The sequence below is a fragment of the Cydia pomonella genome, chromosome 15 (genome assembly GCF_033807575.1).
Source record: "Cydia pomonella isolate Wapato2018A chromosome 15, ilCydPomo1, whole genome shotgun sequence".
NCBI lineage: Eukaryota > Metazoa > Arthropoda > Insecta > Lepidoptera > Tortricidae > Cydia > Cydia pomonella.
The window spans coordinates 5,803,789-5,825,461 of NC_084717.1; the positions used below are offsets into that span (position 1 = coordinate 5,803,789).

Below are 21,673 nucleotides of genomic sequence, written 5' to 3' on the forward strand. Positions count from 1 at the left end.
GTAAAACCAAATTGTTTGTTGTGCATTAGATTATTAATGTTAAAATGTTTCAATAACTGACTCAAAACTATTTTTTCAAAAATTTTGCTGAATGTTGGTAATACTGATATCGGTCTAAAGTTAGTGGGGTCGGATGTGCTACCTGATTTAAATAAAGGAGTGACTTTACTATGTTTCATTAGATCAGGAAACTCACCGCAGTCAACACTGTTATTAAATATAACTACCAGGTCAGGCGCTACAACTTCTATTAAGGATTTGACAGTATGAACGGAGACTCCCCAAAGGTCACTAGTTTTTTTTACATTAATTGATTTAAACGCCTTTAATATATCTGAGGCACTCACATGTTCAAAATTAAGGTTTCTAGTACATTCTGGGACATTCTCTTCTAACAGTGTAACGGCAGACGAGGGTGATGAATTTAAGTTCTTAGTTGTGGAAGCTGGTACCTCGGTGAAGAATTTTTCAAATTCTGTTGCTACATCTAAACTGGAATCTACGATTTTGTCATCAATTTTTAGTTTAAGATCTTTCATCCTTTGCTTTGATCTACCAGTCTCCACATTAATTACTTTCCACGTTGTTTTAATTATATCAGAGCTAGTTTTTATTGTTTGACTTATATAATTACGCTTAGCGATATGGCAATCTATTTTAAACTTCTTCGAATATTGTTTAACATATTCCTTAAATTCATCACTCGTATTGAACCGCCGTTCCTCATACAAGGCATACAATGCACGTCTTCGTTGATGTAACTCTGCAGTAGCCCACTCACTAAAAACTGATGCATCACTAACCATGACCGATTTTGTAGTAAATATCGCATTATAATTTTCCATAAAAGTGTGAAAGAATGAATTATACATATCATTAGGACTCATGTTGGAAGACAGAAAGGGTAGCGCCTGAATTAAACTTTGTTTCATTCGTTCCACGCGGTCAGAGGTTACTGGTACAAAAGTTATTTGTTTTCGCAAGGTATTTTTCCTTACAGCCTCAAACACCATTAATTGGCCTAAGTGGTCTGATTCTAACTTGCTGATTACATTTTTAGCGGTAGGAAAAATATCAGTGAAAATATTATCTATACAGGTGGCACTAGTGGCAGTCACTCTAGTAGGCTCCATAAACATGTGGTTGAGATTACATGATTTGAAAAGATTCAACAATCTACAACTTACTGTTGAATTTTCCAAAATATTTACATTATAGTCGCCGCATATAAGTAATTTCTTACTAGAAGGTGATATTTTAAGTAGGACGGATTCCATTATGCTTTCAAATATTTCAAAATTACTTAAAGGCGGCCTATACGCACAGACAACAATAAATTGCTCCAATTCTACTGCACTTAGTTCTATAGTCCGCTCAACAGACATGGATACAATGTCCTTACGTTCCTTAAATTTTAACTGACTATTTAATATAATTAATGACCCACCATGTATGGAACTAAGTCTGGTGAACGAACTGCCCACCTGGTGATTATTAAATTGAGGCATTAATTCATTATTATTCAACCAATGTTCAGTAATACATAAAATATCAATATTATAATCATTCAAAAAAAGTTCAATCTGTAAATCTTTTCCTCTAATACATTGAATGTTTTGATGCACCAGGTGGATGTACATTCCATGTTTGCAGTATTTTTCATCAGATTTACTAAAAGCTAAATTGCCAGAGACAGATTCTCCGCTGCAACTTTGATCGAAACAAAATAATTAATTCCGTAACTAAACGCACCCGACGTAGCTGTCATTCTGTCAATGTCAAACTCAAAAAACAAATAACCTCTCTTGTTCTATCATTTGCTTCACTGCGTTTGCTTGTTGTTAACATTGTATTGTGTGTGTGTCTTCTTATTTTTGTGTTTACGAAGCGAACGCTAAAAGGCCGTTGGCAAACCGTTAAGCTGAGTTACCAAACTGATGCTGCCGGTGAGTTGCACAACCTGCTGTCAACTGCATTTGTATTGCATCTATTTTAACATTTTGAACCTACGTGTGCACCCTTTTTTTTCTTTTACTTGGAGATCTAACTAAATATATAAAGAATGTTTAACATTTATATTAACACAAGTACATTCAAATAGGTATGTGCATTTGCAATCAAATCGGATCATTTGATTACAAATAATACACATACTACATATTTTGATGTAATGGGTTTGGCTACTAGATTCCATTCTTGGGAATCACCTAATATACATACATCACCAGTTTTTACGTAGGTACAGTCAACATTAAATAGATAGTAGTTTACTTTAAAAGACACTGCACCTACTTAATCTTTCTGGTTTAACCCATTGGTTCACTGGTAGAGAATGCCTTAAGGCATTAAGTCCGCCATTTGTACCTTCATGTATTGTGCAATAAAGATTGAGTGCAACCTGCAGAATGATGTGCAACCTGCTGGTGGTTTCTGATTTTTTTGTGATCATTAGTTACATACATGTATGGAGTGCCCCCCTTAAAAATATATTTATTAATCAGTACTGAATCCAGTAGCGGCTTACAAAATACACCTATATTTCAAATTTATATGCCCCTTGCAGCACTGTAAATAGTTTATAACCACCAATTTAGGAATAACAAGCAAATATGAGTATATTGATTAAATACTGAGTATTTACTTAGTATTTACCATTGACTATTTACTCACTACCCATCTCTAAACATGGCTGATATTAAAATTGTACACCCAAATTATGAAATTCCTCTGCTCTTTGAGCTTTTATTGGCTATAGATTGACTATAGTATCCATACGGCTAATGTCTCTCTAATACTGATAAGTCTTGGTTTTTCAGGTAGTTATGTTAGGCCTGCATATAGTTGTGCCATTCTCGAGAATTCACAAAATGGAGAACATTCTCCAGAACGGCACAACTATAGGCCTGCAGGTTGTATTCATTCATCAAGTATATTATATATATGTATTTTATTTCCAGATGGAGGAGGAGAATGCGGCTCCGGGGGAGGCGGAGGAGGGTAGCGCAGCGCTACATGCTCGCTTAGTAGCGCTCGTGCGCGCCGCTGGTGGCGAACCGGTGAGTGCCAAAGTACCAACAACAGAGTAGATATTAACAAACAAAACAGTCAGGAATAAAACAAACAGTCTAATTTTTATGCATTTATATCTGTTTTTAATCATCTATGAATCTAAAAAATGAGGAGGGTTGACTTCTCCAAAATGTGATGTGTATGTTAATTTATACAAATTGTCATTTAGTTAGTAGCACTGACATTTAGGCAAAAGTAACTCATTTGACTAGCCTATCCATCCATAGACCCATCGATTGAAATCAAGACTATGCCTTAATTACTACTACTCGGTCGGAAAGCAGAGTAACCCACTCAATTTGATTAGTTTGATAGACTCAATGTCTAGATTTGATCATTATGAATGATAGACTCTTTCACTTACAACTTGTTCGTAACGACACAGGTACGTAGAATAAACTTGAAATGTGTTCACAGGAGGGGCGTGTGGGCGTATGGATGGAGCACTCGTACGCGCGCGCCAAGAGCGGCGCCGCCGTCCGCGAGCTGCTCGCGCGGCCCCCGCCCGCCGAGCAGCCGCTCGACGTCGGCGGGCCCGAGGACTGCGATCCGGCCCCCGATACACAGGGTGAGTTATTACAGCACGCGTACGAGCCTAGAGCGGCGTCCGCGAGTTGCTCGCGCGGCCCGCGAACTTTTTGACGGCACTAATCGGTTTTGAATTTGTACAATAGCCTAGTTGAGTATGCTATAGGTGGGTTTAACACATGATTATTTTTCTCTTACAGAAACCGATGACGTCGATCCTGAGTGGGAAGCACGTGTGCTGGCACTAGCACCTAGCACGATGCACGCCCGAGCCGCGCGGGCCGCGTTAGATGCGCTCCGAGCTTTCCGACTCGCGCGCCTCGCTTCAGCCGGCCACGCCGATGCGAGTATAATGAGAGACCAGGCGCGAACTGCTGCAAGAGCTGTACGCCGAGCGCTAGCGCCACTGTGGGCGGCTCCCAACGGTAAGTAGTAACAGTAACGGTACCAGAGGCGCTCCAACTATTCCTTGCTGCAGCCGTAGTATAAAGAGAAACCAGGCGCGCCAAGCTGCAAGAGCCGTGTGTCGCGCTCTAGCGCCGTCATGGCGTTGTGGGCGGCTCCTGACGGTAAGATAATACTGTGGAGTGATGCCTTCTGCCTTGCGTGTTTTGTTTCTCTATTCTCGTTAAAGAAGAGGGTTTCGATAGTATTAGAGAATGGAAAATAAGGAAACACAAGCAGTTGATTATACAGCGCCAGATTTATTAACGAACTGACATTAAAATGTAAATAAAAAAATATGTTTCAAGTATTAAAATTTGGAATGCTAGAACTTAAAACTAACATAGACAATAAAAGGGTACGAGTATATACAACCTCAATACTCGTCTTTCACCCTCTTGTGCCATCTTTTCTCAGGCTAAGGGGTAACCCTTGGTTTTTTTCTGTTGGCGTCCGGATTTATCTGACCTTTGAAAAATATATAAATGATTTTTATAAACTGTTGCTACTGAAACTGAACAGATTAGGATCTCCTTATAGGCAGGTTGTGTAAGAAGACCTATGCAGTATTTTTTGAGCAGGTGGCAGCGGCGTGGCGCCGTGGCTGCACGGCGCCATGCTGGCGCACGGCAGCCAGTGGGCGGCGGCGCTGTGGCGCGAGCTGGGCGGCGAGTGGCGGCGCGCCGTGCCGCGCCTGGCCGCGCGCCTGCTGCCGGCGCCCGCGCCGCCCGCGCGCGACCCGCTGGCGCGCGTGGGGCCGCCGGTGGACAAGGACGCTCCAGGTATATTCAATAAATAAATATATTTATTCGGTAGCTTAAAAACAAATTACAGTGTCTGCGCTGGTGCCTTAAAAGTGACAAGACACTTCTGCTAAGAGAGAGATACTTGAATCAAAATAATCAATTGTTTTAGGTATATTCAATATTTTCCTCGCGTCGGTGTGGTAAAAAATGTGTTTCACTTGGAATCAAAATTTATTTAACCTTCATACTTCGTTAAGCTCGTGGTTCAACTGTATTAGCCCGAGCGGTTAAAAAAAATCAGCTTGTGAAACTAATAATGATTACTATTACTCTTTTTGTTGAGCAGGCCCCTGGCTAGTGTGGATGTGCGCGCGCGGCTCGGACCGCTGGGCGCGGCGGCTGCGCGCGCTGGTGCACGTGCGCGAGGTGCGCGCGGCCTCGGCCGGCCTCGCGCCCGGCGCCGCGCCCGGCCTCGGCCCCGGCCCCGGCCCCGGCGCCGGCCCCGAGGCCTGGTGCTCCGCGCTCATGGCCGCCGCGAGGGCCGCGCTGCTCGATGTGCTCGCTGAGGCTGGGTATGATTTACGAATGACATATTTTACATACACACACCATAATGACCAACTTAGCACACTTGTATCATAATGTACTATTTTAACACACTTGCTCGTAACGTGGAACTTATTGTACCGCTTTAGGCTCATAATCCGTAATATTACGCACGCGTCCATTATGTTATAGGTTATAGCACATGTTATCTTCTTCTACCTAGCGTTAGCCCGGCCTTTGCCAGGGTCCGCTTTCCTACTTGCCTTCCTCCACTGTGCGCGATCCTGGATGTCCTCTCGTGTGAGCCCGTTTACGCTCATATCCGCTTTCACGACATCGAGCCATCGCATTTGGTCTGCCGTGGGGGCATGTTATAGCACATGTTATATTAATGATAATCTAACTGACTTAAAAAGGTAACTAATTGTTAATAATAATATGTATGGAAATGGAGAATCCTTAAATTGGTCGAATAGATTTTGCAACGTGGACTATTTTTTTTCAGGTGCAACACTGCATACTAACTGTTTTAATTAATAATTTAATTTATACGCTTCGCGCATATCGTTAGAGACAGATCTAGTAAGAATGCATTGCGCACTTAATGCTATAGAGACCGTGCGTGTTGGAGGGTCTGCCATTTCGTGACCTGATTCGGAAGCGAAAACAATTTACACTTCTAAGCAGGTGCTGCCCCCTAGAGTAAACGCGGGGTCTATTTCGCATAGTAGAGTCTGCCATCTAGTGACTTAAATCTAAAAATGGAAAATTGACATAATGCTTCGCGCCTATGAATAGGCGGCTTCTGTGCTGCCGTTTAACAGTTCATACACGCTCCTTATTACACGTGCGCCTCATATGCGGGGACTCGACCGGGCCTGAGGCTTAGTCCTCCGCGCTCATGGGCGCCGCGCGGGCCGCACGGCTCAACGAGCTAGCTGAAGCTGGGTATGATTTATAGAATATATATATATACAAGGTGCCCGTGAGCATTGCGAGAGATTTTAACGGTGCCTTCCTGGTAATATTTAGAAACTAAAATGTCATCTAAAATTTTCTGGATTAGGCCTAGTTTCAGAGATAATTAAATGTGTTTCGAAATCATTCTTTCGCCATAAGTCGGTACAAAACACATTTTTGACTGCGGTATTGCCACTTTGAGGTCTAGTCTGGACATACCTATTGATTAACATCGAAAACTCAAAAAAATGTATTCGAGAAACTACCCCCATATAAAAAAAAAAACTTTAGTTAATTTTAGGTTATGTTTTTATCAATAAAAATTACGTTTTATGTACAGGAGTGTTCAGAAAAAAGGGACAAAAAAAACAATAACAATTTCTTTTTTGTCGAATTTCACAAAAAGTCATATAACATTTTTTGCTTCTGTTGCCATCAGGAATGCACCGTTAAAATCTCTCGCAATGCTCACGGGCACCTTGTATATATTAATATTAATATTTATGCACTTTGCGCATATAAATAGACTAGGACTGATATAGTAAGATCGCGTCGCGCTAATAAGTTAGGAGAAAACAGTGGGTGGGAGCACAGTTTTTGCAAAATCCTAGCGCTTTTTTACATCATAATACGGCTGCCAAAAAAATAATACCAATCGAGGCCTTTTTGTTTTCTACGATTCGAACATAGGTCTAAAACGCACCATTAAAAATATGTAACTATATAAAAAATGCTTTTGATCGAACTCATCGATTACTATTTTTTATTAAAAATAACAATTCAATTATAATAATATCCGCGATCCCGGGCACGCACAGTCGTCCGCTCAGTGCTTAGCGAGTCGTGTACGAAGAGGGACCTGAACTCACCGCATTTTAACTTTAATGCTAAATATTGGAGTTCATATTTTAGGCAATGACTTTTTTCCAGCAGTTCCCCAAACGCGTTAGTTCTAATAGATTTTTATTCCAATCGTTTCTTTTCCAAAAACATTTCCTTCACAACTTAACTAGACGGAGCCGCGCTTCGGGGGCTCCTATTTCTGGGCGGTTTGCCCTTCGGGCATCTGAAGCTACTTAACCAAACTAACCTTTTAGTGTGACTACCGTTAAAACATTACATCTTGGGGAAAATACGGATTTAAAACGACAAGGATTTACACGTGTAAAAAAAGGTAGGAGGTACCTACTATTAAAATAAACGATTGGTTAAAATATAAAATGGCATAAATGCGAATGGAAATAATGCTACGCGGAACTAACGCGTTTGGGGCGTAGATCGAGCTTCTCCTTTTTTCTGCAACTAAGTTCTCATGTCGCAGGTCCCATCCAGTGGTGGTCGGCGGAGCGGGCGCGGGAGCCGCCCTGTGCGGCGCGCTGCTGGCGGGCGCCGGGGGCGCCGGCGACGGGGCGCTGGCCCGCGTGCGCGCCCTGGCGCTGCTGGCGCCGCCGCTGCTCACGGCCGAGGGCGAGGCCACGCACCTCCACCGGACCGAGGTACCTATTGTCTCACTGTTTGGTGAAACATTGAAGTCGATACATTGTATTTTGTCGATGAAATTTAAATATAAATACACGTGAAGTTGGTTAAATTGCATACTGTATTTATTCGGAAATGTTTTTTGTCAATTAAAAAAAAGTTACCAAGATAGGTCTGATTATATTTTTCCTGTAAAATTTATAGTAATGTTAATATTATGTAAAAAATTCTAATTTTTTTTGGTAAACTTTGGAGATAAGGGAGGAAGGGAGCGGGGTTAATTTTATCACATTTTCCTTCATTAATCAATTAGCGTTAGCGTTGTTCATTACTATCCGAATTTCATACTGATAGCTTAACGTGGTCCTCGACATATTTAGCGATGTGACAACACACAGACAGACGGACGGACAGAGTTGCACCATAAGGGTTCCTTTTGTACCTTTTTGGAACCCTAACAGGAATTGGCTTGTATCGACATTTATTTGTTACAGATGGAACTCCCCCTCCTAGTGGTGGCCGGGAGCGCAGGCGCCACGTGCCCGCGCAGCCTGGCCTGCGAGCTGGCGGCCGGCGGCGGCGCGGCGCGGCGGGTGCTCGTCGTGCGCGGCGCCGACGACGCGCTGCGGCTGCCGGCGCGGCTCCGGCGGCGGCTCGTGCCGCAGCACGCGCTCGACGCCGCCGTGGCGGTGAGTCCACACTACTACCGGCGCCGGCGCGGCTCCGGCGGCGGCTCGTGCCGCAGCACGCGCTCGACGCCGCCGTGGCGGTGAGTCCACACTACTACCGGCGCCGGCGCGGCTCCGGCGGCGGCTCGTGCCGCAGCACGCGCTCGACGCCGCCGTGGCGGTGAGTCCACACTACTACCGGCGCCGGCGCGGCTCCGGCGGCGGCTCGTGCCGCAGCACGCGCTCGACGCCGCCGTGGCGGTGAGTCCACACTACTACCGGCGCCGGCGCGGCTCCGGCGGCGGCTCGTGCCGCAGCACGCGCTCGACGCCGCCGTGGCGGTGAGTCCACACTACTACCGGCGCCGGCGCGGCTCCGGCGGCGGCTCGTGCCGCAGCACGCGCTCGACGCCGCCGTGGCGGTGAGTCCACACTACTACCGGCGCCGGCGCGGCTCCGGCGGCGGCTCGTGCCGCAGCACGCGCTCGACGCCGCCGTGGCGGTGAGTCCACACTACTACCGGCGCCGGCGCGGCTCCGGCGGCGGCTCGTGCCGCAGCACGCGCTCGACGCCGCCGTGGCGGTGAGTCCACACTACTACCGGCGCCGGCGCGGCTCCGGCGGCGGCTCGTGCCGCAGCACGCGCTCGACGCCGCCGTGGCGGTGAGTCCACACTACTACCGGCGCCGGCGCGGCTCCGGCGGCGGCTCGTGCCGCAGCACGCGCTCGACGCCGCCGTGGCGGTGAGTCCACACTACTACCGGCGCCGGCGCGGCTCCGGCGGCGGCTCGTGCCGCAGCACGCGCTCGACGCCGCCGTGGCGGTGAGTCCACACTACTACCGGCGCCGGCGCGGCTCCGGCGGCGGCTCGTGCCGCAGCACGCGCTCGACGCCGCCGTGGCGGTGAGTCCACACTACTACCGGCGCCGGCGCGGCTCCGGCGGCGGCTCGTGCCGCAGCACGCGCTCGACGCCGCCGTGGCGGTGAGTCCACACTACTACCGGCGCCGGCGCGGCTCCGGCGGCGGCTCGTGCCGCAGCACGCGCTCGACGCCGCCGTGGCGGTGAGTCCACACTACTACCGGCGCCGGCGCGGCTCCGGCGGCGGCTCGTGCCGCAGCACGCGCTCGACGCCGCCGTGGCGGTGAGTCCACACTACTACCGGCGCCGGCGCGGCTCCGGCGGCGGCTCGTGCCGCAGCACGCGCTCGACGCCGCCGTGGCGGTGAGTCCACACTACTACCGGCGCCGGCGCGGCTCCGGCGGCGGCTCGTGCCGCAGCACGCGCTCGACGCCGCCGTGGCGGTGAGTCCACACTACTACCGGCGCCGGCGCGGCTCCGGCGGCGGCTCGTGCCGCAGCACGCGCTCGACGCCGCCGTGGCGGTGAGTCCACACTACTACCGGCGCCGGCGCGGCTCCGGCGGCGGCTCGTGCCGCAGCACGCGCTCGACGCCGCCGTGGCGGTGAGTCCACACTACTACCGGCGCCGGCGCGGCTCCGGCGGCGGCTCGTGCCGCAGCACGCGCTCGACGCCGCCGTGGCGGTGAGTCCACACTACTACCGGCGCCGGCGCGGCTCCGGCGGCGGCTCGTGCCGCAGCACGCGCTCGACGCCGCCGTGGCGGTGAGTCCACACTACTACCGGCGCCGGCGCGGCTCCGGCGGCGGCTCGTGCCGCAGCACGCGCTCGACGCCGCCGTGGCGGTGAGTCCACACTACTACCGGCGCCGGCGCGGCTCCGGCGGCGGCTCGTGCCGCAGCACGCGCTCGACGCCGCCGTGGCGGTGAGTCCACTACTGCTAGTAATACCTTACATTGCCAAGTATTTGGAACTGTATCAGCCATCACCTACCAGATACATCAGAAACAGTGTGTTTTAAGTCCGCGTCAAGCTCCTATGTATATTACTCATGAATTTTTCTCCCTTAGATTTGCAACTCAATTTCTTAGTTTTTAAGCTTAAATTTAAGGCTTATTTGTAATAAATGTCACTGTCTGTTAACTCTGCCTTTTCATGTGATGTTGAATAAAAATGTGTATGTCATTACGCACTCAGTATTTTTACTATCTGCTACGCGTCGTGTAGCGGAAACGTGTTTTACGGACATTGTTCGGAGCGCGACAGATGCCGGACGCAACGCCGACGGCGCACGGTTTAAGTGACATTGTTACCTTACGTGTTACCGTGCGTAGCTTTCGCGACGCGAAAACATCGCGCGGGCCGTGGTAGCTACCATCGATTTTTGTTTACCCGCTCTCTTTTCTTTGTATTAATTTTTTTAGCAACAACAACAAATACCAGATGTAGATATATTATACTTCGGTGTTCATGCCAAGTTTCGGGGTCTGGTTTTAAAATAAGAGCGTAACTTCGATTCTATGGCGGCAGCTAAATTCTTGTGACTTTTAATAATAATTAATTATGTATATTGCGAAAGGATATACCTACGCTAGGCAAATATTACAGTCATGTTCATGTCACATGCAGGAGGAGGTGGCTCGCTGGGCGCTGACGGCCGCCGAGGGCGATACGCTGCGCCGACCAGCCAGGAAAAGTACGTAGCTTTGTTACAACTATCTATAGCACTCATGTGGTCTTGTGATTGGCGGGGTCGGCATGTAAGGGAAGTTAAGGAAATAACTAAACAAAAACTGGGGAAAAGGGGCAAACTGTACCTACGTGCAACATATCAAATAAAAGAATGATTTTTCTGAAATTATTTATATTCACTGAACACACATGGGGGGTGAATTTTTACAAGAATTTGTAAACTCCACAGGCGCGGGTGCAGGTGAAGTGGTTGAGGAGCGACACACGACGATGCAGAAGTGAGTTCATCTACTATATTATGATTCCTACTAAAGTTAGGATGCTAAGCACAAAGAATTTCGTATATCGATCCGATGATACCGGCGGTCAATTCCACTGTGCGAGCGGGAGAGCAATATAATTATGTGCTTCTCATAGAGATAGAAAATGGCGTGTCAATGTACGAAATTCTTCGTGCTTAGCGTCCTTACTTTATTAGAAAGTTGAATGGATTTGTACTAAATGCCTCTAATATGTATTTAATACTAATCAGCCCGGAAGAAAAACGATTACAGTAAATTTTATGAAGGGCGGGTTGTACTGCGTACATTCGTCAAATGGCCGACTATAAATATGGCGTGGTCAGCTGTCAACTTAAAGAAAACTGTGAGACTTCTCATAAAAACAAATAAAACGACCGATGACCGATGAAGTCCACCTATAATGTTATTGATTTATTACATTAAAATTGCTGTTCGTATCATAACTTTTGAATATACAATACAATACAAATACACTTTATTGCACACCTCAATAAAAACAATACAGAGAGAAAACAGCAACAGAGGCGGTCATACCATAAAGAGAGGGAATGTAGTTAAACTTAGCCTATTTCTTGTATAGCAGGTGTAGAATTTGTGTACTGTACGATTTGTTTAAAGAATTGTCAAGAAATAATCTCTACTGTTTCTTGAGAGTCTTTAAATGGTTAATTACATTAGACAATATTGTATGCCATAATCGAAGTATTTTTTCAGTGCCCGCGGCTTAATACGCGAGATAGAGCCAGCTGCTGGTAAGAGTTCAACTTATATAAGATACACACTATTTTACAATAGCTCCTAAACATCCTAATGTGTCGATCCACAATAAAAATGTATATTTCACAACTTTACGTAAAAACATGACATCTGATAATTTGCTTTAAATTCTTCAAAATATGCATTTCACTAAAGTAGCTGATTTAACTTGAACCTGCCCATTATTCTCAATAAAGAACATTTAATTTTTTACGGTTCCTGCCCATGAATTCAGAAAAAACAAAAGTGTCCTTAATTGCGAACATTGGCCAGATTCCGGAATTTCCTAGACACCCAGAACAGGCAGACAGTCAAAAAACCAACATGCGATTTTATGAAATAAGTCAGAGTCACCCAAATTTTTTTAGGTCTACTCTCGCCCTAACTGATTAAATCTGCCCGTGAAAGCAAAGAATAGTATAATATGCCTTACGCACACGAGAATGTATATTTACAACTTATTTGACCGTAAAGTATATCACACTGACGTATTTAATTTCCTTGCGGGTTGTGATGACTATCTCTGGTAACTGAAGATACAGCAAATAGTCATAACAATGATGTGGAAAATGTGGGTTACGTCCTTTTCCATTTTCTCAGAATATTTTGCTTGCTTTTTTTATAGGAGGTTAATATGACGAAATAAATGACATTTGTCCTTGTTACCACACTCACTCATTTGAAACTCATGAATCTATAGTTACATCAATTAGTCATGACACGGCAGTGCTCCCGCCAAGACGAACCAAGTGAAGCGCTTCGTCGTTTTTTTTTAACCCTGAAATTTTGGCTTTGAATCATCCCAGATAACCAACATTTTCGGGATATGATGTCAATTGTAGACTTATTAAGCATATAGTTTCAATTGATTTCCTATACTTTAATTTCTACAATAATTAATTAATTTGGTAAATGGTGGTTTCCAAAGAGAGCGCGCGTCCCGTGCCCCGCGGGCCGCGCCGCTCGCTGGCCGCCGTCCCGCCGGCGCCGCTCCCGCCGCCGCCGAGCGCCGAGCCCGCCGTGGACGAGCTGGACATCATGCAGCTGCCCATCGTGTTCGCCGACGACGAGCCCGCGCCCACCCCGCCCGTCCAGCGAACTGGTGAGACACTAGTACCGCAGGTAGTGACCCGCCGGCGCCGCTCCCGCCGCCGCCGAGCGCCGAGCCCGCCGTGGACGAGCTGGACATCATGCAGCTGCCCATCGTGTTCGCCGACGACGAGCCCGCGCCCACCCCGCCCGTCCAGCGACCTGGTGAGACACTAGTACCGCAGGTAGTGACCCGCCGGCGCCGCTCCCGCCGCCGCCGAGCGCCGAGCCCGCCGTGGACGAGCTGGACATCATGCAGCTGCCCATCGTGTTCGCCGACGACGAGCCCGCGCCCACCCCGCCCGTCCAGCGACCTGGTGAGACACTAGTACCGCAGGTAGTGACCCGCCGGCGCCGCTCCCGCCGCCGCCGAGCGCCGAGCCCGCCGTGGACGAGCTGGACATCATGCAGCTGCCCATCGTGTTCGCCGACGACGAGCCCGCGCCCACCCCGCCCGTCCAGCGACCTGGTGAGACACTAGTACCGCAGGTAGTGACCCGCCGGCGCCGCTCCCGCCGCCGCCGAGCGCCGAGCCCGCCGTGGACGAGCTGGACATCATGCAGCTGCCCATCGTGTTCGCCGACGACGAGCCCGCGCCCACCCCGCCCGTCCAGCGAACTGGTGAGACACTAGTACCGCAGGTAGTGACCCGCCGGCGCCGCTCCCGCCGCCGCCGAGCGCCGAGCCCGCCGTGGACGAGCTGGACATCATGCAGCTGCCCATCGTGTTCGCCGACGACGAGCCCGCGCCCACCCCGCCCGTCCAGCGACCTGGTGAGACACTAGTACCGCAGGTAGTGACCCGCCGGCGCCGCTCCCGCCGCCGCCGAGCGCCGAGCCCGCCGTGGACGAGCTGGACATCATGCAGCTGCCCATCGTGTTCGCCGACGACGAGCCCGCGCCCACCCCGCCCGTCCAGCGACCTGGTGAGACACTAGTACCGCAGGTAGTGACCCGCCGGCGCCGCTCCCGCCGCCGCCGAGCGCCGAGCCCGCCGTGGACGAGCTGGACATCATGCAGCTGCCCATCGTGTTCGCCGACGACGAGCCCGCGCCCACCCCGCCCGTCCAGCGACCTGGTGAGACACTAGTACCGCAGGTAGTGACCCGCCGGCGCCGCTCCCGCCGCCGCCGAGCGCCGAGCCCGCCGTGGACGAGCTGGACATCATGCAGCTGCCCATCGTGTTCGCCGACGACGAGCCCGCGCCCACCCCGCCCGTCCAGCGACCTGGTGAGACACTAGTACCGCAGGTAGTGACCCGCCGGCGCCGCTCCCGCCGCCGCCGAGCGCCGAGCCCGCCGTGGACGAGCTGGACATCATGCAGCTGCCCATCGTGTTCGCCGACGACGAGCCCGCGCCCACCCCGCCCGTCCAGCGACCTGGTGAGACACTAGTACCGCAGGTAGTGACCCGCCGGCGCCGCTCCCGCCGCCGCCGAGCGCCGAGCCCGCCGTGGACGAGCTGGACATCATGCAGCTGCCCATCGTGTTCGCCGACGACGAGCCCGCGCCCACCCCGCCCGTCCAGCGACCTGGTGAGACACTAGTACCGCAGGTAGTGACCCGCCGGCGCCGCTCCCGCCGCCGCCGAGCGCCGAGCCCGCCGTGGACGAGCTGGACATCATGCAGCTGCCCATCGTGTTCGCCGACGACGAGCCCGCGCCCACCCCGCCCGTCCAGCGACCTGGTGAGACACTAGTACCGCAGGTAGTGACCCGCCGGCGCCGCTCCCGCCGCCGCCGAGCGCCGAGCCCGCCGTGGACGAGCTGGACATCATGCAGCTGCCCATCGTGTTCGCCGACGACGAGCCCGCGCCCACCCCGCCCGTCCAGCGACCTGGTGAGACACTAGTACCGCAGGTAGTGACCCGCCGGCGCCGCTCCCGCCGCCGCCGAGCGCCGAGCCCGCCGTGGACGAGCTGGACATCATGCAGCTGCCCATCGTGTTCGCCGACGACGAGCCCGCGCCCACCCCGCCCGTCCAGCGACCTGGTGAGACACTAGTACCGCAGGTAGTGACCCGCCGGCGCCGCTCCCGCCGCCGCCGAGCGCCGAGCCCGCCGTGGACGAGCTGGACATCATGCAGCTGCCCATCGTGTTCGCCGACGACGAGCCCGCGCCCACCCCGCCCGTCCAGCGACCTGGTGAGACACTAGTACCGCAGGTAGTGACCCGCCGGCGCCGCTCCCGCCGCCGCCGAGCGCCGAGCCCGCCGTGGACGAGCTGGACATCATGCAGCTGCCCATCGTGTTCGCCGACGACGAGCCCGCGCCCACCCCGCCCGTCCAGCGACCTGGTGAGACACTAGTACCGCAGGTAGTGACCCGCCGGCGCCGCTCCCGCCGCCGCCGAGCGCCGAGCCCGCCGTGGACGAGCTGGACATCATGCAGCTGCCCATCGTGTTCGCCGACGACGAGCCCGCGCCCACCCCGCCCGTCCAGCGACCTGGTGAGACACTAGTACCGCAGGTAGTGACCCGCCGGCGCCGCTCCCGCCGCCGCCGAGCGCCGAGCCCGCCGTGGACGAGCTGGACATCATGCAGCTGCCCATCGTGTTCGCCGACGACGAGCCCGCGCCCACCCCGCCCGTCCAGCGACCTGGTGAGACACTAGTACCGCAGGTAGTGACCCGCCGGCGCCGCTCCCGCCGCCGCCGAGCGCCGAGCCCGCCGTGGACGAGCTGGACATCATGCAGCTGCCCATCGTGTTCGCCGACGACGAGCCCGCGCCCACCCCGCCCGTCCAGCGACCTGGTGAGACACTAGTACCGCAGGTAGTGACCCGCCGGCGCCGCTCCCGCCGCCGCCGAGCGCCGAGCCCGCCGTGGACGAGCTGGACATCATGCAGCTGCCCATCGTGTTCGCCGACGACGAGCCCGCGCCCACCCCGCCCGTCCAGCGACCTGGTGAGACACTAGTACCGCAGGTAGTGACCCGCCGGCGCCGCTCCCGCCGCCGCCGAGCGCCGAGCCCGCCGTGGACGAGCTGGACATCATGCAGCTGCCCATCGTGTTCGCCGACGACGAGCCCGCGCCCACCCCGCCCGTCCAGCGACCTGGTGAGACACTAGTACCGCAGGTAGTGACCCGCCGGCGCCGCTCCCGCCGCCGCCGAGCGCCGAGCCCGCCGTGGACGAGCTGGACATCATGCAGCTGCCCATCGTGTTCGCCGACGACGAGCCCGCGCCCACCCCGCCCGTCCAGCGACCTGGTGAGACACTAGTACCGCAGGTAGTGACCCGCCGGCGCCGCTCCCGCCGCCGCCGAGCGCCGAGCCCGCCGTGGACGAGCTGGACATCATGCAGCTGCCCATCGTGTTCGCCGACGACGAGCCCGCGCCCACCCCGCCCGTCCAGCGACCTGGTGAGACACTAGTACCGCAGGTAGTGACCCGCCGGCGCCGCTCCCGCCGCCGCCGAGCGCCGAGCCCGCCGTGGACGAGCTGGACATCATGCAGCTGCCCATCGTGTTCGCCGACGACGAGCCCGCGCCCACCCCGCCCGTCCAGCGACCTGGTGAGACACTAGTACCGCAGGTAGTGACCCGCCGGCGCCGCTCCCGCCGCCGCCGAGCGCCGAGCCCGCCGTGGACGAGCTGGACATCATGCAGCTGCCCATCGTGTTCGCCGACGACGAGCCCGCGCCCACCCCGCCCGTCCAGCGACCTGGTGAGACACTAGTACCGCAGGTAGTGACCCGCCGGCGCCGCTCCCGCCGCCGCCGAGCGCCGAGCCCGCCGTGGACGAGCTGGACATCATGCAGCTGCCCATCGTGTTCGCCGACGACGAGCCCGCGCCCACCCCGCCCGTCCAGCGACCTGGTGAGACACTAGTACCGCAGGTAGTGACCCGCCGGCGTCGCTCCCGCCGCCGCCGAGCGCCGAGCCCGCCGTGGACGAGCTGGACATCATGCAGCTGCCCATCGTGTTCGCCGACGACGAGCCCGCGCCCACCCCGCCCGTCCAGCGACCTGGTGAGACACTAGTACCGCAGGTAGTGACCCGCCGGCGCCGCTCCCGCCGCCGCCGAGCGCCGAGCCCGCCGTGGACGAGCTGGACATCATGCAGCTGCCCATCGTGTTCGCCGACGACGAGCCCGCGCCCACCCCGCCCGTCCAGCGACCTGGTGAGACACTAGTACCGCAGGTAGTGACCCGCCGGCGCCGCTCCCGCCGCCGCCGAGCGCCGAGCCCGCCGTGGACGAGCTGGACATCATGCAGCTGCCCATCGTGTTCGCTGACGACGAGCCCGCGCCCACCCCGCCCGTCCAGCGACCTGGTGAGACACTAGTACCGCAGGTAGTGACCCGCCGGCGCCGCTCCCGCCGCCGCCGAGCGCCGAGCCCGCCGTGGACGAGCTGGACATCATGCAGCTGCCCATCGTGTTCGCCGACGACGAGCCCGCGCCCACCCCGCCCGTCCAGCGACCTGGTGAGACACTAGTACCGCAGGTAGTGACCCGCCGGCGCCGCTCCCGCCGCCGCCGAGCGCCGAGCCCGCCGTGGACGAGCTGGACATCATGCAGCTGCCCATCGTGTTCGCCGACAACGAGCCCGCGCCCACCCCGCCCGTCCAGCGACCTGGTGAGACACTAGTACCGCAGGTAGTGACCCGCCGGCGCCGCTCCCGCCGCCGCCGAGCGCCGAGCCCGCCGTGGACGAGCTGGACATCATGCAGCTGCCCATCGTGTTCGCCGACGACGAGCCCGCGCCCACCCCGCCCGTCCAGCGACCTGGTGAGACACTAGTACCGCAGGTAGTGACCCGTCGGCGCCGCTCCCGCCGCCGCCGAGCGCCGAGCCCGCCGTGGACGAGCTGGACATCATGCAGCTGCCCATCGTGTTCGCCGACGACGAGCCCGCGCCCACCCCGCCCGTCCAGCGACCTCCTAACTACTGGGAATTTTTTTCCCACCTTTTACCACTGGTAACTACTGGGAAAAAAAATCGATTTTTTTTCCCACAAGTTATCACTGGTAAAAGGTGGTAATTATTTTTCCCAGTAGTTACCACTAAAATTTGGTTAGCGTTCAATACTAATAAAAACAGTATAAATATAGAGTGCTTTAATGAATAATTAATTATAAGTTAATTAGTTATTCGTTTAATTATAAGTCGATTACTGTTTCAGTAAACTGCCTTAAAAGTGATAAAAAATCGGTCTTTGACTGATTTGTTTGTTCGTTCGTATAATGTTGACGTTATTTATTGAAAGGGACTTTATTGTCGATGGCGCTTACGCCATTATCAACGATGCTCCTATATAAATACAACGCTGTGCTACGCAGTATTGCGTAAGCGCCCTTGACAAAAGATCCAGGTTACAATTAATTCAATTTACAATTAACAAGATTAATGCTCTCATGCTCTCGAGGTTGATGGCAAAAAGGAAAAAGAACATATACCTAATGTAATAATTAATATAATTTAATAATTCCAAATAAAAACAAAATTAAAATATTTATTATACGTAAAAATAAATAAAAACATATAAATTTAACAACTTTGTTTGAATTGCTATCGGCGCCTAGGATTAGGACTGTTATCGACACCTGCTGGGCGAGCTCGGCGGACGTGTTGACCGCTCAAACCAGTATAAACGCGTATCTCTGGCGCGCTCTCTTTATCAATGTCTCGGTCACGTTACAAAAAAAAATCCCATGGGAATTTTTTTTCCCAGTAGTTACCACTGGTAACAACTTAGTGGTAACTAGTGGGAATAACCCGTTTTAAATATTATGCCGTAATTTCAGACAAAAGTAAATTTTAGTGTCGTAAAGATACGATAGAAAAAAAGAATGTAATCACTATACAAATACTATATACTGGATATTTTTTGTATTGCAGTATAAACTACGAGAAACTATGACCAATTTATCGCCGGTCATAACCCATATCAGGATGATGAGTATATCTTGATACTTAGCTAGTCGTCTCATCATAACTTGAATGACTCGAATTTGTTTGTAACAGCGGTGGCGCCGGCGGCCGCGGCGAGCCCGAGCGTCACTGTCACCAGCGGTCATCCAAGGGTGAGTGCATCTTGTTTATACTAATTTTAAAACCGCAGCCAAATAACGCTAGACTCTACTCATAGTGTTGTGTTCCTGCCGGTGAGTATGGTTGCCAGAGCTCAACGAGGATGCGGAGTGTTAGGGTCGGCAACGCGCATGGAACTCCTCTGGAAGTTGCAGGCGTACATAGGCTATGGAGACTGCTTACCATCAGGCGGGCCGTATACTTGTTTGCCACCGACGTAGTATAAAAAATATATTTTGCAAGCCTCTTCTCACTTATTGCAAATGTATGCCACACGCGCGTCTTTTCTTTCGCAGATTGTCATTTCTAAAAAAAAGCATTAAGTCTATTCTAATTTTTGTATAATTTTGCTGACTTTTCTTTTGCATAAGTTATGCATGGAAAGTCTATGACTTTTTACCCCATATTAAGTTAAAAGAACTAGCGATTCTAAGCATAAATAGCACAAATCAACAGCACGTATCACTCATATTGATTAAAAAAACGACTTGTACGAACTTTTTGAAAATGTATTGTGCTTAGGGCGGCCGCGCACTGAACTACACGCGCGTGATCGTGGCCAAGCGGCGCGGCGCCGCGCGCGGCAGCGCCGCCGCGCCGCGCCCCGTGCTGCTGCGCCGCACCGTGCGCCTGCTGCGCGACAACTGACCCGTCTGACCCTGTCCCAGTGACGACTCCTCCTAAAACACGCTAGGTGCCGTCGTCACGGACGGAGAAATATCATGAATGATTGGTGACGGAATGCGGCTGCACTAAGATACACGGTACTACAGCTAAGCCCTTGTTATAGTTATTAGTTAATTATAAGCGTATGTGAACCTAATAAAATTTTGCAAACAGTTATGTCTTTGGTACTTCGTCTCCGTCTTGCTTTGGCATTAGGTACAGTCGAAGAAATGTATTCTTTAGCTGTTTACGATTCAAGTAAATTTGGTTGTACATAGGAACAGAACTGCTAAATGATCAATTTCCTCGACCGTACCTACCTATAATGAAAAAATCTAAATTATAATCAAAATACTCAAGGTTGAATAGTTAAATAACAGGGTTACGCTGATTACACGCTGATCATTTGTCAGCGGCGGCGGCGCGCTGGCCCAGCGCACCTGTCTAGTATTATTATGGATTATGGACGTTTAATTCAACGAGAGACTGTCATCCTCGAAAGGACAGACTTCTGGGTGACTCCTCAGTTGAGGCGGCAGCGAGACAAACGTTGCTGTTTAGCAACACATACCGAGTTCGCTGTCGAGTGTCTAACCCGAGGGCCACGGAACGCACGTTCCGAGCGTGAACGGCTGCACGCTCGACGCTGACGCCGACCGCCATATGTTTGTTTCATCCGATGTACTCATTGCGGATTTTTTTGCATTGTAAGTTTCATAGGTCGTCGCTGAATTACTTTTATCAATCCGTCAAGAGTACATAGTTGGTGCAACTGGCCTTAAGTCTTGACTCACGATGGTCGCACGTGATTTAATGTGTGGGTGTAGGTAAAATATACTGATGTCGACCTCACTCCAATCATTGGCTCCTGCTACCTTTAGACTGGTTTTTAAACGTCAATATTTGGCAAGTTTTCTCTATCTTCTAGACTAGTATTATGAACAGACGTTAAGTAAAACAATTGAAACATCATTTAAAGTTTTATATAACTAAGCAAAATAACTGGCCAACCCTTGTATAATTACAGTCCTCACTCAGAGCATATTATGCCCAGTTCTAGTTCTTGTTTTACAGGCTCTCTCTCCTATTAATTTTGGTGGAATAGGTATGGTACGGTATGTTTTCACCACAAGACGCAAAAGTGCTGCTACGCGCTACGATGTGCTACGCCGCGTAGCGCACCAGTGGGTTAAGGTGAGGAGGGACGTTACGTTGCGTACACTGACGTTCGAATTGGCCTGTGAACAGCAATGTCAGCCCCAAACAGTAGGAACTCACTCATCTTGACAGATGGTGTTGGGTCGGTACTCATACCAAACAGTGGATGTTATTCCAGATCTAGAGCAGAGCCCAACTGGGGAAGTACCTCCACCTTACAGAAAACCACAGCCAAATAACACTAGACCCTACTTATAGTGTTGTGTTCCTGCCGGTGAGTAAGGTTGCCAGAGCTCAACGAGGGGGAGGGGGGTTCAGGGTTGGCAACGCGCATGTAACTCCCCTAGAGTTGCAGGCGTACATAGGCTACGGAAACTGCTTACCATCAGGCGGGCCGTATGCTTGTTTGCCGCCGACGTGGTATAAAAAAAAAAAAAAAAACTGGTTAAGATAGTAATGTATTTCCAATTCAGTGTCAAGGAAGCGAACGTACGTAATGTTCCTTTTCGGCATAGCTGTAAAACGTATTGGTGTGGCTTATTTTCTGAAATATCGAAATTGGCATTTGCAAATTATTAAACATAGAGATATTTATTTGCACCCGTTACTTTGTACTCGAAAAATAATTTCTTAATGTAGCAGTATTTTACGTACAGTACAACAAGGTTTAAATATGAAGTCTTATAT

At 52.0% G+C, this 21,673-nt stretch overlaps 1 protein-coding gene across 1 annotated transcript; it reads left to right on the plus strand.

The window, feature by feature from the left end:
• Nucleotides 1-1,724: 1,724 nt before the first annotated feature.
• Nucleotides 1,725-17,720, plus strand: LOC133525847 (basic proline-rich protein-like). Its single transcript, XM_061862252.1, has 27 exons — nt 1,725-1,946; nt 2,958-3,056; nt 3,487-3,637; nt 3,798-4,022; nt 4,623-4,823; nt 5,134-5,359; nt 7,615-7,789; nt 8,267-8,461; nt 10,926-10,992; nt 11,218-11,266; nt 12,005-12,042; nt 12,975-13,131; nt 13,173-13,300; nt 13,473-13,604; nt 13,777-13,908; nt 14,081-14,212; nt 14,385-14,516; nt 14,689-14,820; nt 14,993-15,124; nt 15,297-15,428; nt 15,601-15,732; nt 15,905-16,036; nt 16,209-16,340; nt 16,513-16,644; nt 16,817-16,948; nt 17,121-17,252; nt 17,425-17,720. Exons 1-27 carry the CDS (start codon nt 1,938-1,940, stop codon nt 17,718-17,720), a joined length of 3,732 nt encoding a protein of 1,243 aa, XP_061718236.1. The 5' UTR covers nt 1,725-1,937.
• The last annotated feature ends 3,953 nt before the right edge of the window (nt 17,721-21,673 follow it).